This window comes from Diabrotica virgifera, chromosome 9 (genome assembly GCF_917563875.1).
Source record: "Diabrotica virgifera virgifera chromosome 9, PGI_DIABVI_V3a".
Taxonomy (NCBI): Eukaryota; Metazoa; Arthropoda; class Insecta; order Coleoptera; family Chrysomelidae; genus Diabrotica; species Diabrotica virgifera.
In genome coordinates this window covers 53,178,728-53,195,152 of record NC_065451.1, presented here as the reverse complement: position 1 = coordinate 53,195,152, position 16,425 = coordinate 53,178,728, and the positions used below count along the sequence as shown (strand labels likewise).

The 16,425-nt window shown below is 33.8% G+C and overlaps 1 protein-coding gene across 1 annotated transcript in view; it reads left to right on the top strand.

Annotated features, from left to right (window-relative positions):
* The window catches only part of LOC126891712 (probable multidrug resistance-associated protein lethal(2)03659), a 138,455-nt gene that overhangs the window by 108,279 nt on the left and 13,751 nt on the right, over positions 1–16,425 (top strand). Inside the window, exons 9-10 of the mRNA XM_050660976.1 lie at positions 2,334–2,564; positions 5,046–5,557. Coding sequence (XP_050516933.1) covers positions 2,334–2,564; positions 5,046–5,557 — 743 coding nt within the window. The remainder of the gene's footprint in view (positions 1–2,333; positions 2,565–5,045; positions 5,558–16,425) is intronic.

The following is a 16,425-nucleotide window of genomic DNA, read 5'->3' as shown; positions in this document are numbered from 1 at the left end:
GTATATTATACATTTTAAAGTAGAAGACTTTAAAATGATATCGCCAATATTTATGAGTTGCGTTCCTGGGACGACTTTACTAAAAGATAGTTCATTCGATTACATGAAATCAATCCCAACTCAAGAATATCCGTCGCAAAAAATCATAGCATGTGATCTGTCTTTAAAAAGACAACCAAATGCAACGATGACAGTAAAATTCTCGCGTTAGAGATTCCATAGTAAATCACGAGGGAAAACTCTAAACTACTATCCCGACATCGTAAGTATTTGGTCTTACAATTAATCTACCTTCAAAAAACTAATACCAAATTCTGACTTTAATATGTTTAAATTATAAATAATATTAATATTACATAGATATACAATAAGTAATACTAAAATATAAAATTTGTACTAACTCGATATGTTATTGACTTACTAATCGTGGTATTTTCTTTCTATTGACTTCCTCTTTCAGTATGGGTAACCACATCCTACTGCATTCTACCGAGGAATTTGCGACACAATTGGTTTCATTTAGCATAATTAGAGCCGCTTCTTTGATTTTTCTCTTTTTACTATCTGATTCTTTCAGGACTATACTTGAATCTCTCCACTGAACTCTATGTTCATTATCCCATGCGTGTTGACATATCTGAGATCTATCAAATTCTCTGTTTTTAATATAAGACTGATGTTCACTTATTCTAACGTTTAATGGTCTTGATGTTTCACCTAAATAAAATTGTTCGCATTCACAAGGTATTCTATAAATGCAATTCTTTGTTCTTTCTTGTTCATTGTTAGGTTTAGTTTTAGATAGAATAGATCTCAATGTGTTTGTCGTTTTGAATGTTGTTGAAATGTTGAATTTATTTCGTTAATAAATTAATTTTTTAGTAAAATTGTGGCTTATTTCCCATAAAAAATACGTAATGATTTGTAAAAAAACTATAAATACAAACCTGTCAATATTAGACAGATTAAGTCAACAAGCATGTTTATGTTTTTAAGACTTTTTTTACGTTTATTTTATTGTAAGTAAACTGAAATTGTAAATTATTGTAATAACTATTGATTTGAATAAACGTATATTATTAGTATTATAGCATTTTATCACTACGTTAATACTTTCTGAGTTATTTGCGAGTAAATATATTCATTTTTCAACAAAAAAGGGCACATTTTTAGGCGGACTTTTGCAAATAACTTAAAAAATATGTATTTTATCGATAAAAACATTCTTAGTAAAAACGTACCTTCTAAAAAGTTACACGGTTGAATTGAAGTTGTAGCATAAAGAAAAATAGTTGCATATCCGTCAAGTTTCAAAGAGAATATTTCAACGTGAAATAACCAAAAATAATGCACTTTTGTAGAAAACTCATTATCACTTTTTTATAGTGTTTAAAATATAACAATTTCTGTTTTTTAAAATCAAATTAATCGTGACCGCTTCACAAGTTATTTTACTTATGAATTATTTATTATGTATTATGATATTATGTAAGTTTCATAGGTTCAAAGGGCTTATTTAAAAAATTGGCTTTAAAGTAATTTTTTTTAACTTTTAATTTCGAAAAAAAATGCTTTTTTTCAAAATAAACTAAAATTTATTAGTGATACCAATAATCACAAAGAGAAGAAAAATTTAGGTTTTCCTTTTCTGAATATTTTTAATTTTTTGTTTCTCTGTAAGGCCAAAATTGGTTAAGATATGGCTGTTCAAAATTTGCATACACTAGTGATTGTTGACAAGGACAAGCCCTTTAAATTACAGTCCCTTCAAAAATTTGTACTTTGAACTGATGAAACTTATAGATCATATAAACAATACATATACGAGTAAAGCAACGTGTGAAGTCGTAACGATAATTTTCATTCGGGATGCTAATCAAGGGGTGTATGTATATAGTGATTAAGTAATTTTACTCACAAATAATTTGAAAAGTATTAACTTATTGAAAAACGCTATAGAATAAAAGTTGCTTAGAATTAGTCCATTTATCCATTTATGGAATTATTTGGACGTATATTTTTTAACCCCCAAGTAGGGGTTTTCCCCTAGGGGAAAAGCAGACATTGGTACAATATCACTTTTTGTCTTTAACTGGTTAGCTATATGCAGGCCAAATTTTATGTTAATCCAAGCTGTTCTTTAAAATTCACTGGTTTTGTTGTTGATCGTAGGTACCTACGGTTGCAATTTAAAAAAATGTTGAAATTATCAACCGCATCCTAGTACCAAGGTGCAACCTAGTGAGAAGAGTTCGATACTTCGATTGACAAAATATTGTATTTACATAGTTGGTTTATTCGTATATTCATATCATATAAATACTATTTTTTAGCACGAAGTCCCATCTACACTCATTTAACAGCATCGCTGCAAGGACTGACTACTATCAGAGCATTCAAAGCTGAAGATATACTCAAAACTGAATTTGATAAGTACCAAAATACTCACAGCGCTGCATTTTTCATGTATCTAGGAGCAAATAGAACGTTTGGATTCTGGTTGGACTTTATATGTGTAATATACATTGCCTTAGTTATATTGTCGCTGATTTTTGTTGAAAGCGGTAAGTAAATAAAAGCATTCAGCTTCAAAACCACATTAGTTTTTAAAAGCTTCTTGAAAATTTGACAATTAGATCGCAATAAGATTATACTAAATACTCATTCTTCTTCTTATCATAGCACTACAATTCGCGGTGCACTCGCTTCAACTCGAACGGTCGTGCATGATAGTTGGGTCATTGGGTAGCCCCATTGTTCTTAAATCTGACCATATAATATTATCATATCTCTGCATCGCATTAGTGGACATATATCTGTTTGATATCAGCATTTGCTCTCATTTGGTATTGGTTACGATTCGGGTCGTGATAAGATCCAATGATTTTTCTAAGAATGTTTCTCTTAAATCACCGCAGTTTTCATTCCATTGCCTTTGTTAGTATCCATGTCTCACACCCATACATGAGCACCGCCACCGGTCTAATCGCTGTGTTATAATAAATAATCTCATTTTAATGTTCGTATTAGGCTCTGAAATTTAATAGTGTTGTGGAGGCTATACACAAATCTGTGTGCTGCCTGGATTCTCTCTTAACTTTACCTCGACTCATTTTAAAACTCTTAGGGCCTGTTTTTCAGTGCTGGGTTAACCTATTTATTTTTCGGTCACCGAAATATTCATGGTTAATCAGTTTTTTAGTACTACTATGTTAGAGGTTAAACCCGTTTAAGTTAACCAAGATTTTAACCGATCCTCGTTAGATGGTTTAACTCCGAATTTTGTGATTAACGCTTGCGCATGGGTGCAGTGAATGCATCAGGGTCAAATTATGTTTATTTTGACTGACAGAAGAGATTAGTTGGGTTGTGTTATTTTTATTTTGTTTATATCGCGGGAAGTATTCTAAAATACCTCCTTATTTTTATAAAGAAATTATTATATATTATTATCGAAAGTATAAATTATTATCGTTAGGAAGGAATTTAGGAGAGTGCATATAGATTTTCACTTCGGAAAAAATCAAACAAGATAGAACTTTTTGTAATTTCATTAAGAAATGTTTAATAAACAACATATCAAAACGTTCTACTCTTCATTTTTTATTAAACAAATGAACTACGAAGTTTTATGTTATTTTTTTAAATAACTCCGAAAATATAAATTTTAGAACAAAACTGACTTAACCACTGAAAAATTCAGAAAATTTTACAAAAAAAACCTTATATAAAGAATTTTCTAAAATTAAATCTGTATCTTCTATAATTTTTTATTTATAGCGCTAAAGTCACCCTTCTCACAAACATTGGCTCACTGTAAACTAGCGTACGGCGAAGTGTACGGTTGAGCTTTTTTAATGTAATTCTTTAACTAATGGATCAAATTAAATTTTACAAATTGAACCTAAAAGAAGAATAATTAAGCTATATTATGGTTATCCTAAAAAGAAATAAAATGTATGGGCATAAATACGGTGGGGGCGGAAAGTGAGCCTTACATGAATTTTGTTTAAAAATGATTTAAAAATGTGTAACTAATACAATTTTTCTTATAAAACTCTCAATTTTGCACAACTTACCTTTCAAGTATCGTACTGAATTATGTTCTATTCAAAAAAAATCTCAAAAATTTAATTCAAATGATATGACGTTATCATTTGAACGAGAAAGCTCGTTATTCGCTTTTGACTCCATTTGTTTTAAACTGATCATTATAAGCTGATCAAACTTTAAGAACCTATTAGTAATACCCAAATAAAGAAGAACAACTCAGGCGAATGACTAATTTTAATTAGAGTGGTGATTAGGGGGTTGTTTTCGATTATTTTTTGCTGAAAAGAAAAATACTAACTGACATTCTTTTCATTATAATTCACTTAATTTTTGAGCTAGAGCCTTTTCTTTTATCTGGAGATATATATTTTAAAATACTTTAAATTAGTTTGAACAAGTTATCCTCGAAAAATGCATAGTTTTCGCGTCATTTGACTTTGAAACTACAAGATTCAGCATTTGACGAAGAAGAAGCATATTTATAATAAAGTATAGCTCGATTACTATTGGTCTTAAAGAAAATTAAAAAAACAGTTTTGTTTATTTCTTTAAAAGGTACATTTTTGTTAAGTAAGTAAAGATGTTTTGATAAAACGAAAACTTTTTGAGTTATGTTATTAGCAGAAAACTGATTGAAACATTGATTTTTTCGATATAAAACTAATACTCTCGATAGCGAATAAACCGAAAACTATTAATTTTATCAAATAAATGTATAGAACATTTTTTGCTTATAATGAATATTTTTACCAATTTTTGCTGTCAAAATATAATAAAAAATTTCCACCCTCGAGATGGGGTGGCAACCACTCCCATGGTAAAAGCGCCTTTTAGCATCATATAAATTTTGATCCTTGGACTATTCACTACTTATTCTCAAATTTTCATGCAAATCGATCCATTCTGTAAAAATTGCGAGGTTTTGTCCTATTTTAAGCTTCATTACTTGGCCTATTAATTATTGACACAAACTAATAAAATTATGTTTTTAGAAACATTTGGGGGAAACATGGGTCTTGCCCTTACTCAAACCTTAGGTCTGACGGGAATGTTCCAATGGGGCATGCGACAATGGTCTGAACTCGAAAACCAAATGACATCAGTAGAAAGGGTACAAGAATATGCTGACTTAAAACACGAAGAAGACAATCACACTGCAGAACCAGATAAGACGTGGCCAGATCAAGGAAAAGTAGAATTTAAAAATATGTCTCTTCAGTATTCACCCGACGATCCCCCAGTTCTTAAGAATCTCAGTTTTGTTATCCAACCTTCTGAGAAGGTGGGTATAGTGGGAAGAACAGGTGCAGGAAAGTCTTCGTTAATTCAAGCTGTTTTCCGGTTGACTCATATCGATGGTAGCATACTCATTGATGATATCGATACAAAATCTGTGGCTTTGAAGAAACTCAGATCTAAAATTTCCATTATTCCTCAAGAGCCAGTCCTATTCTCTGGAACATTGAGAAATAATTTGGATCCTTTCGATGAGTATAACGATGAGGTAAGTAAATTTAAGGTCTTTATTATCTTCTTCTTCTTCTTCTTATGCAATCCACTAATGGATGTTCGCGATCACGTTTGACCATTTTTCTCTATCCCTTGCAGTATGCCTTAGGTCTCCTATGTTTTTTAGTCCTGTCCATTTTTTGACATTACGGAGCCATGACATTTTCTTCCCGCCCACTCCCTTCTTCCTTCGGTCTTTCCTTCAATTAAGGTTTGCAGAAACTGGTATCTTTCAGTTCTAATTAGGTGGCCCAGGTATGCCGTTTTTCTCTGTTTAATTGTGCACATCAGTTGTCGTTCTGTACCAGTTCTTCTCAGCATTTCTTCATTTGTTATTCTTGCGGTCCAGGGAACTTTAAGGATTCGTCGATAGATCCACATCTCAAATGCCTCTAGCTTATTCATTGTGTTTATTTTTAAAGTCCATCCTTCCATGCCATATAGGAGCACCGACAATACATAGCATTTTGTGAATCTTAGTCTTAGGTTTAGGTCAAAGTCAGAGTTCGTAAAGACGTTTCTGAATTTCATGAATGCACTTCTGGCTCTTTCTATCCGACATTTAATTTCCATATCCGACATCTAGTCTTCACATAGCCAGGTTCCCAGGTACTTAAACTTTCTTACGCGCTCTACATCTTGGTTGTTATATGCTAGTCTTGCATTTTGATGTTGACATAATTGACGGCGGATTATAAGGAACTTCGTCTTTTTTATGTTGATTCTAAGTCCCATGTTCTCGCTATGCTCTCCAATTTTATTAAGAAGGTTTTGGAGGTCTTCTATATTGTCTGCTATTAAGACCGAGTCATCCGCATATCGTATATTATTGACCCAGGTACCATTTACTTTGATGCCGCTTTCGCATTCCTCAAGAGCTTCCTGGAAGATACTTTCTGAATATAGATTGAACAGTAGTGGGGAGAGAATGCATCCCTGTCTTACACCTCTGAGAATTTTTTGAGCTTGCGTTGTTTCATTATCCACCTTGACGACAGCTGTTTGATTCCAGTAAAGAGCCTCTATGCAACGAATGTCTTTTTGATCTATGTCGAGTTGTTTTAGTATATGTACAAGTTTATGATGTACTCGATCGAAGGTTTTTCATAATCTATAAAGCACATCATTACATCTTTCCTTTGATCGTAGCAGTTCTGAGCTAGCACTTGGGTTGCAACTAGTGCTTCCATGGTACCCAGGCCTTTTCGAAATCCAAATTGTGAGCAACCAAACACCTTATCGCATTTTGTGGAGATTCTGTAGTGAAGAACTTTGAGGAATATTTTTAAAGAAAGGCTGATCAGACTTATCAGTCGATGATCTTGACACTTTGTTGCGTTGTTCTTTTTTGGCAAAGGGATAAAGGTAGATACAAGCCATTGGACAGGGAATTTTCCTTTTTTATAGATTTGGTTGAAAAATCTTTGGAGTATCGTAATTTCCTCTTCATCTAACAATCTGAGTAACTCAACAGCAATTTGATCAGGTCCAACTGCTTTCCCGTCTTTCGAGGTATTTATTGCTCTAGTAATTTCTTCAATTGTGATCTCGGGACCAGATAGGTTGTTAATATCTATCACTTGTTCCTTAACGACTTCTATCTCAGGCTTTCCCATATGAGTTTCCTCTCTCTATCATCTTGTGCCGTTTTTCCTTGTTTATTTTCTAAGTTAGAAAACTTCTTTTTTCTGTATATTCCAGCTACCTCCTTTAGTTTCTTATGTAGATTGTGGTCATCATGTTGGTTTTGTAACTGTTTCATTTCCTCACACTGTTTCTTTAGCCACTTATTTTTTGCCTTCTTATGCGTTGTTGTTGTTCTCGATATTTGTCTCGGTTCCCTTGGTTTTTATGTTTATTCTTTCTTCGAACATTGCCAGGATTTCGTCAGTCATCCAACTTTTCTTTTGTATTTTTTGTTTATAACCTAATTCTTTTTTAACTGTAGCCGTCATTGTTTCCTCTATGGCTCTCCATGTGTTATCCAAATTAACTTCTCTTTGTCTTTAACCTTCCGCCGGTAACGTGAATTCTTGTAACATAGTTGGTAACGTCGGTCTACGACACCGACTTTTTTAATAATGAATATCTTAGGTTGTGATTTTGTGTTAATATTTTGATGTGACTAAATGATTAACATAACTATATTTAAATAACAATATAGTAAGAAATGATCAATATTTATTTATATTCGGGAAAAAAAAGCACATTAAAAAAAGTGGCTTCTTTTAGATACTAACATAATTGACAAATAATTTACAAAAACATGTTAAGTTTTTGAATACAAAATATCAACAAACATATCGACAAGGGTTGAAATGTCACAAAAAAAATAAAATTATTCAACAAATGTCCAACACAAACTGAAATTATTGTCCGTTTGTTTCCTCACTTTTTGAAGATATTCTTCTTTAGCGGCGAATCGATTGAGGGTAAACTTTGATTGATCCGCGCGCATGCGCACACCGACAGTATGGTATTAGTTGTTATACGGGCTCTGATTGGGTGTTGAAATTTTGAAATGATCTGTCAATAATTGTTCAATATGGAGGTTATCGGTAAACAAAAATATTGTATAATATTAGTTTTTATTGATGTGTGGACAGAAATAAAATCAAATTTATAATTATAGTGACTTTTTAAATAGTTTTGAAAAGCCGCAGGTACGTAATTCTAAATGTTTCAGTTGGAAATACCTAATAGTTTCAGTACCTATCTATTTGGAAAATGTAAACAAAATAATGTAGTTACCTATTAGTAGGCAATGCTTTAATTTACATAATCTGATTACGAACAAACTTTCTACAAATCTTCATCTCATATATCGTTTTCTTACTCTATATTTTGTTGTATTTTATTTCGACAAAAATCAAACTAATAATTTTATTAAATTCATATAAATTTATAGTGTAAACGTTTAGTTTGTGTATGTTCCCACATGACGTATACGAGAGTTTGGTGCAGTTTGAAATGGCGTCAACTTTCGTACGGCGCGGTAGACGTGAAGTGGGTTCAAGCCCCAAGCAAGTTATTTTTTTTTTATTTTTTTTTATAGATATGATTGTAATTATATTATTATATAATTTTTGAAGATATTCTTCTTTTTTGAAAGTGGTAGATAAGAAAGTTAGTTTGATTTTTAAATAAAATAAGTACAAATATAACCTTTTAAGTATATTAACTTCGTTTAAATTACCTATTATATAATAGAAAAATATCTTCTTACGTGCGTACAAAGTACACACACATTCTTTTTTTATACACTCCACTGCACCGCACTGTACGGTTCTGGTTCGGAATTAGCAACAATTTCGTCAAAAAGTTGTTGCAACCTGATTTGTTCTCTTTCATAATCAATATTCATATACAACTCCTAAAATTAACATCTATTATTTAAACTGACTATGGACCAAAAACGACAAAAACCCACCGTTAAGTATAACATAAATGGTAACCTCGGTCTCTCACACCGTCAGGTCTAATAACATATGAACTATCCACACTTGGCCACAGATTTTTCAAGACTAAATAGTGTGATGAGAATTTGAAAGCTACCTGGCCGCGGGGACAAAAAGGAATGCGCATTTGAGTTTTACCGCGAAAAATCCGCTACGTCGGTCTCAGGGACCGTACGTTACCACTCGAAGGTTAATATAGTCAGTTTCTCTCTCTCTCTATCTCTCTCTCTCTCTCTCTCTCTCTCTCTCTCTCTCTTTCTCTCTCTCTCTCTCTCTCTCTCTCTCTCTCTCTCTCTCTGGTCGTTTCCCCATTACCAAGAGGATCGTGACTTTCCCCATTACCAAGAGGATCGTGACCTCCTCCAGTACTTTTTGTAATGGGTAGCTCTTTCAGGACGACAGACTCAGTAAAACACAGGGTAAAAATAAAGTAAATATATTTAAGATAATTATATACAATTTAAAACAAATAAAATTAAATATAATCCAATCTTCTGCAAAGGAAAAACAATATTAAACTTTATTACAGCAACATTCAAATGATACGATAAACAGCACAATATATACAATAACAATCTCGCTACGTTAAATCAACATAGCCTTGTACGGAGACACCGCATTTCACTTCAATGCGGCACGACTGAACAGCGACACGCAGTCACTCGTTCCTCGCTACCATGGTAGACGCCACTTCACCATGGTGAATCTCTGCCACGAGTCATTGCTAGTTCAACACACTAGCAACGACTGATCTTCTCATTCTCCTGGCTCGCATTAAATATGCTCTCGATGCCGCTCTTCGGTTTCCCCTAGCGGTTCTATGCGCCAACACGGATGCTCCTACGGTCGTCTCTGGTCGACCGGCCCATCGCTCGCTCTGGCATCATATCGTTACATCCTAAAAAAATTTCCCCATTAGTCTCTATCTTCAGCTGCTCTAGGAGGTTAATAGAAAGAGTGACCTGTTGAATTCTGAATTTGGTAGGACCATCTGGTTGGTAACATTAATCTTTCTAAATTATCATCAACTCTGCGAACCACGTGACCAAAGTACTGTAAAATTCGCTGCATATATTTTGGGGACAGCTTTATTTTAATGTCAAGTTTATTAAGAATGGAAACGTTTCTTAGATGAGCTGTATGCACAGTACTCTTTCCCAACATCTCAAAGGCATAATATTTTTTGGCGTTATTTTGCGGGAGGAGTCTGTTCCGTATGGAAATATTGAGACTAAAATCTTGATATTTTGAAAGATAAGTCTGTCTTTATAAACTTTAGATAGGCTACACATCGTATTTTGTGCCATACCAATGGGTCGTCGAACTTATGATATAAAGTTGCCATCGTTAGTTATACTAACCATCCGAGATAGTTAAAGCCGCTCACTATTTGGTATTTCTACAAGTAGTGAAGTTTTTAGTAGAGATAAATAAGATCTAATACTCTGTTGAGGACTATGTCCTGGTCAGGTAATATACAGGGTGTCCCGAAAAGAATGGTCATAAATTATACCACACATTCTGGGATCAAAAATAGTTCGATTGAACCTAACTTACCTTAGTACAAATGTGCTCACAAAAAAAGTTACAGCCCTTTGAAGTTACAAAATGAAAATCGATTTTTTTCAATATATCGAAAACTATTAGAGATTTTTTATTGAAAATGGACATGTATAATTCTTGTGTCAGGAACATCTTAAAACAAAATTATAGTGAAATTTGTCCACCCCATAAAAAATTTATGGGGATTTTGTTCCCTTAAACCCCCCCAAGCCTTTGTGTACGTTCCAATTAATTCATTATTGTGGTACCATTAGTTACACAACGTTTTTAAAACTTTTTTGCCTCTTAGTATTTTTTAGATAAGCCAGTTTTTATTGAGATGCGGCTTCTTTTTCAATATATTTACGTAAAAATTTTATGGGGGTTTTGTTCCTTTAAACCCCCCTAATGTTTGTGTACGTTCCAATTAAACTATTATTGTGGTACCATTAGTTAAACACAGTGTTTTTAAAACTTTTGTCTCTTAGTATTTTGTTCATAAGTCACCTTTTATTGAGATGTAGCTTCTTTTGCAAAATATACCTAAAAATGTAAATTATAAATAAATTTTCAGATTATTAACAGGTCTCTATAACCGTACTTAACCATATACAAATATGTGTTGGAATCGAGAAGTATTCAAAATATCTCGATAAACACTGGCTTATCGAAAAAGTACTAAGAGGCAAAAACGTTTTAAAAATAATGTGTTTAACTAATAGTGCCACAATAATAATTTAATTGAAACGTACACAAAAGTTTGGGGGGGTTTAAGGGAACAAAACCCCATAAAATTTGTATGGGGTGCACAAATTTTACTTAATTTTTTTTAAGATATTGCTGTAGTAAAAATGCCACATGTCAATTTTCAATAAAAAATCTCTGAGAGTTTTCGATATATGAAAAAAAAATCGATTTTAATTTTGTAACTTCAAAGGGCTGTAACTTTTTTTGTGTGCACTCTTGTATATAGGTAAGTGAGGTTCAATCAACCTATTTTTGACCCCAGAATCTGTGGTATAATTTATGATCAATCTTTTCGGGACACCCTGTGTAACAAGTATTTTATCAACGAACTTATAAAAACAAGGCACCAGAAGGTATCATAAGCAACTTACTTTCGATCCCTATTTGCTAAAGGTGATATTGGTGATAATGAACTAACAACATCAATAAACAACATGAATGATAACGAAGAATGAAGATCAATAATTCTAACACTTCTATTTAAACTCGGAGACAAATCGGACTCGAAGACCTTCAGTGGCGGCTCGTCAGAGTCGGCAGTGCCGACCCACACATTTATGGACACATTATAGATTTTTTAAATATTTAATTTAATCGGAGTTGATGATATTCGTTTCTGTGAAATAAAAAATATATCTGAGATAATACAGACTAAATTTTATTCATTGTTTTTAAAAGACTTCGATCCCGATACGTTAGTTAAGTGATCCCTGTGCGCTGTGCGTAAGAGACTTTTCAAATTAATGATCCTATAGCCATACACCCGCACCCGATTGCGATTGTGTGAATTCTTATTATAAAGCCCGGCACGGCATGCCGTCCCCAGATCGAGGATTTGCTATATAATAAGAAGCTATGGAATATTAGCCGATAGGCAACCAATTATACATTCTCCGTACTTATTTGAATGGCAAGTACGGCAGCGGGTACCGCTGCCGAGGCCGAGCGGTGATCTGCAAATGGCAGAAAGGCACGTACGTAGCCACGTATTGCCTTGCTGGCGCGCCCGGGATAATTATGAAATAGGTACCTAAGTAGTTTTACGTCGTTTAATTATTAATATTATTATTGATATTGTAATTCTTTTAAGTTGTTAGGAATTACCATTTAGGGGACAGGATGTATCGAAGCATTCGTTAAATCAAGTTAATTATAGAGAACAAATAAAATTGTTTAACAAATACGATCTGAAATTTTCTAATTTATTTTCTGACTCGAAGAATATACCGGCGTACCTAAAACAGCACAGAATGAAAGAATCAATTAGTAGTTACATTTTGATCATTTTCGGTAGAAGTAGACGAAACTACTGATAGAGGTAACATGTCATTCACAAGTATCAATAATTGTTCTTCGATACGCGTTACGTCTAAATTTATGAGAGGTTGTTAGGTTTTCAGACGTGAGTAGAAGCCATAAGACAGAATATATTTTTGGTGTTTTAATTTAAAGGATAGATTAAATTTTTTGATATCAAAAATAAATTGGTAAGGCAAATTTATGACGGGGCTGTCTTGATGTCCAGTGAATTGTATGGTCTCCGGACAAAAGTTAAAACAATTGCACCAGGCAAAACTATTATTTACTCACTGTTATAAGTCATTGACCTCTTTGACTATCCAAAATTTAAAAGTTACGCCAAACAATTTTCAAAATATCTATTAGACAAGTTCATTAAAAATTATTCATCATTTTTTAATCAAATAAAATAAGAAAATGAATTAACAGTTTTATATTCTGATCCCAATATTTTCGGAAGGTGGGATAAGTTACAGACTATGTATAATTTTATATACTGCAATTCATTAGGTACAACAAACTGTTCCCGAAATTAATAAATTATTGTGCTCAAATGTGGGAAAATTCTGTCTCAAATGAACGGGATTTCTCTTGTCTCAAAAGAGTCAAAACGTATTGTCGAAACACCATGAAACAGGAGATAATGTCAAACTTGTCTCAAATGTCGATAGAAAAAAACTTTTAAAGTCCCTCCAAAACAATAATAAATTTTTCAATTACATACATTATAACCCATTTTGCTACTTCGAAACAACATAGACTAGAGTTAATTTATAAACAGGTATAGTTTCTAAATTTATAGAAAAAAAAAACAAAAAAAAAACAAAAAAATAAAAAAAACAAAAACCAAAGATCTCCTATGAAATTGAAGCCTTTGGAGACAAAACCTTGCCGACCCTGTCCCTAAAGCCAAGAGCCGCCACTGAAGAACTTATAGATGATTTAATTTATTAAACACACATTAATCGATTAACAACCACAGTGATAAAAAATAAATTGAATAAAATTGTAATACTAGCAGAAGGACAACAAGGTTTCAGTTCGGGAAGATCATGATCTGACTCTATATTTCTAATGAAGCAACTGCAATAAAAATCTCTAGAATACAACAAACCGGCATATTTATGTTCTGTGGACCTTAAGATCATTTATCCAAGTTGGAGATAGTCGTACTGAAAAACTACCCATCAAACGTGGAGTGCGACAGGGTTGTGTTTTGTCACTCAATCTCTTTAATATGTACTCTGAGGACATCTTCGGGGAGGCTTTGGACGACAGATACGAGGGAGTACGACATAGATAATAAAAAAATCGTCAGTTTGTAAGAAAAAATTACAACATCCCGTATTTCGGAAACGAAGCATTTGTGAACATATATAATTATAATTATTGTATAAATATTGTATAATTATTATATTGCTCTGTCTTAATTCATGACTTATCAGTTCCGATTTAAAAATGTGCTAAATTTGTTTTTTAAAATAAAATATAGTTTACAATTTTATTTTCAACAGGATTAGGTAAAGCGTCGATGATACGGGGCTAGTTTACAAGCTACTAGTCGGCGAGTTTAAAAGCTAGCAAATAAGCAAGTCAACGAGTGTCGATGACAAACAAAACTTTACACCCGCAAACGGTCATTATTTTTTCATGCAGAATTACCCCTTAAAGTTTGTCGCACTTATTTAGAAACACCCTGTTTTGATGAATAACATGGCCAGTTGTTAAAGTACCTAACTTTTTTATTATCCCACAAAGGCAAATAAATCAAAAAGTAGGGGTCGACAAGACAATAATTCTTGTCTTCATAACAACTTCTTGTCTTGTCTTGAAAAAAAAATCAAGAAAATTTAAAAAGTCTTGTCTTGACGATTTCTTGATATCTTATATCTTGTCTTGACTCAAGAAATTTCAAGATCTTGAGATTTCTTGATTTCCTGGTCTGGTGATTCCCCGGCCACCTTTTTATTGCGTTGCTTGCCAACACGGCCTCCACTGCCACTGGCTCCCGACCCCGGGGAGTCCCCAATCTGCATTTGTTTCCCGACGAACGCAAAATTTAGGTACAGTTGCTCTGTTTTAATTCTTGACTTATCAGTTCCGATTTAAAAATGTGCTAAATTTGTTATTTAAAATAAAATATAGTTTACAATTTTATTTTCAACAGGATTAGGTAAAGCGTCGATGATAGGGGGCTAGTTTACAAGCTACTAGTCGGCAAACCGCAAACCATACAACATAGCTACATGGAATGTCCGTGGTCTTTTACCACCGGGCAAACAAGCTATTCTGGAGAAGGAACTGGAACGAACCAATATCTCTCTGGCCGGGCTCTCTGAACTTTCACTTCCGTAACGAGGGGCACTACATAACTAATTTGGGACGTTTCATGTGCTTTTCCGGCAACACTAACAAAAGTATCAATGGTGTTGGCTTTTGGGTTTCAAAATCTCTTTCTCCTTATATACTGGGATATCAAGCTATCAGTGATCGTATAATTTCCTTAAAACTAAATGGATCTCCCTCTATTTTCCATTTGATTCAGGTCTATTCGCCTACCTCAACTGCTGATGATGATACAACTGAATCTTTTTTCAACGAACTGGAATCATATCTGCAAAATATCCCAAATAAAGAAATCGCTATCATCATGGGTGATTTAAACTCAAAAATCGGAGTTACTATGGCTGACGAACATATACGAAATATTATGGGTAGATATGGAATAGGTGAACGTAATTTAAGGGGAGACCGCCTTATCCAGTTCTGCGTTGACAATGACTTGACAATAATGAACTCTATGTATAAGCACCACCCCAGAAGATTGTACATTTGGATCTCACCTAACGGACGACACCGAAATCAAATCGATTACATAATGATTAAACATCGCTGGAAAACATCTATTAGCCAATGTAAAACACGACCTAGCGCTGACTGCGGCTCTGACCACCAACTTCTTGGAGGCATGTGCTAGGCATGACCAGCAAGGCATGTGCTAGGATCCGAAACAAGAGGATATCAAAAATAAAAGATACACAACAATTTAAAAGCCAATGTAATGAAAGATTCGAAAATATTTTTACCAACTATCGTCACTCATGATTCCGAAAAGATTTGGTTATCTTTTAAAAATACCTTGATACAGACCTTGACTGACTGGGAGGCACAGTCTAATGCCGTCTCAACCGGACCAAAAAAAGTGTGGATGTCTGCAGATACTTTTGACCTCGTTGAAGAACGTAGAAAACTTAAAATTGCTGGAATCGAGAACCCTCTCAGGAATTCCCAGTACCGACAGCTATCTAGAGCTATTCAGGCTGCTTGTAGACGAGACAAAAACAAACATATAGAGAAAATCTGCAGAGAAATTCAACTACATGCCGACACAAATAACACCAAAGAACTCTTTGATAAAGTCAGACTACTCACACGTAAATTCAAGCAGAAATCTTGGTCTATCAAAGATGATGAAGGTAATGTACAGACGGATTTGGACAAGGTTATTGATGTTTGGAGGGCGTATTGTAAGTCTTTATACGCCAATACGGACCAGATGCCAGCGGACACCCCGTTTGTACCTGACTGCCAGACCTCCACTTTCCATTCTCCTTCAACAGAGACACACCACACTAGTTTTGAATCTGAACCTGACATACTTTTTTCCGAGGTGGAATTCGCTTTAAAAAGACTTAAGTTAAACAAAGCAGCAGGATATGATCTCATTACTGCAGACGTCTTGAAGCATCTTCCGGAATGTGGAGTGAAAATATTGCATCCATTGTGTAATGAAATATGGCACACAGGCGTCTGGCCT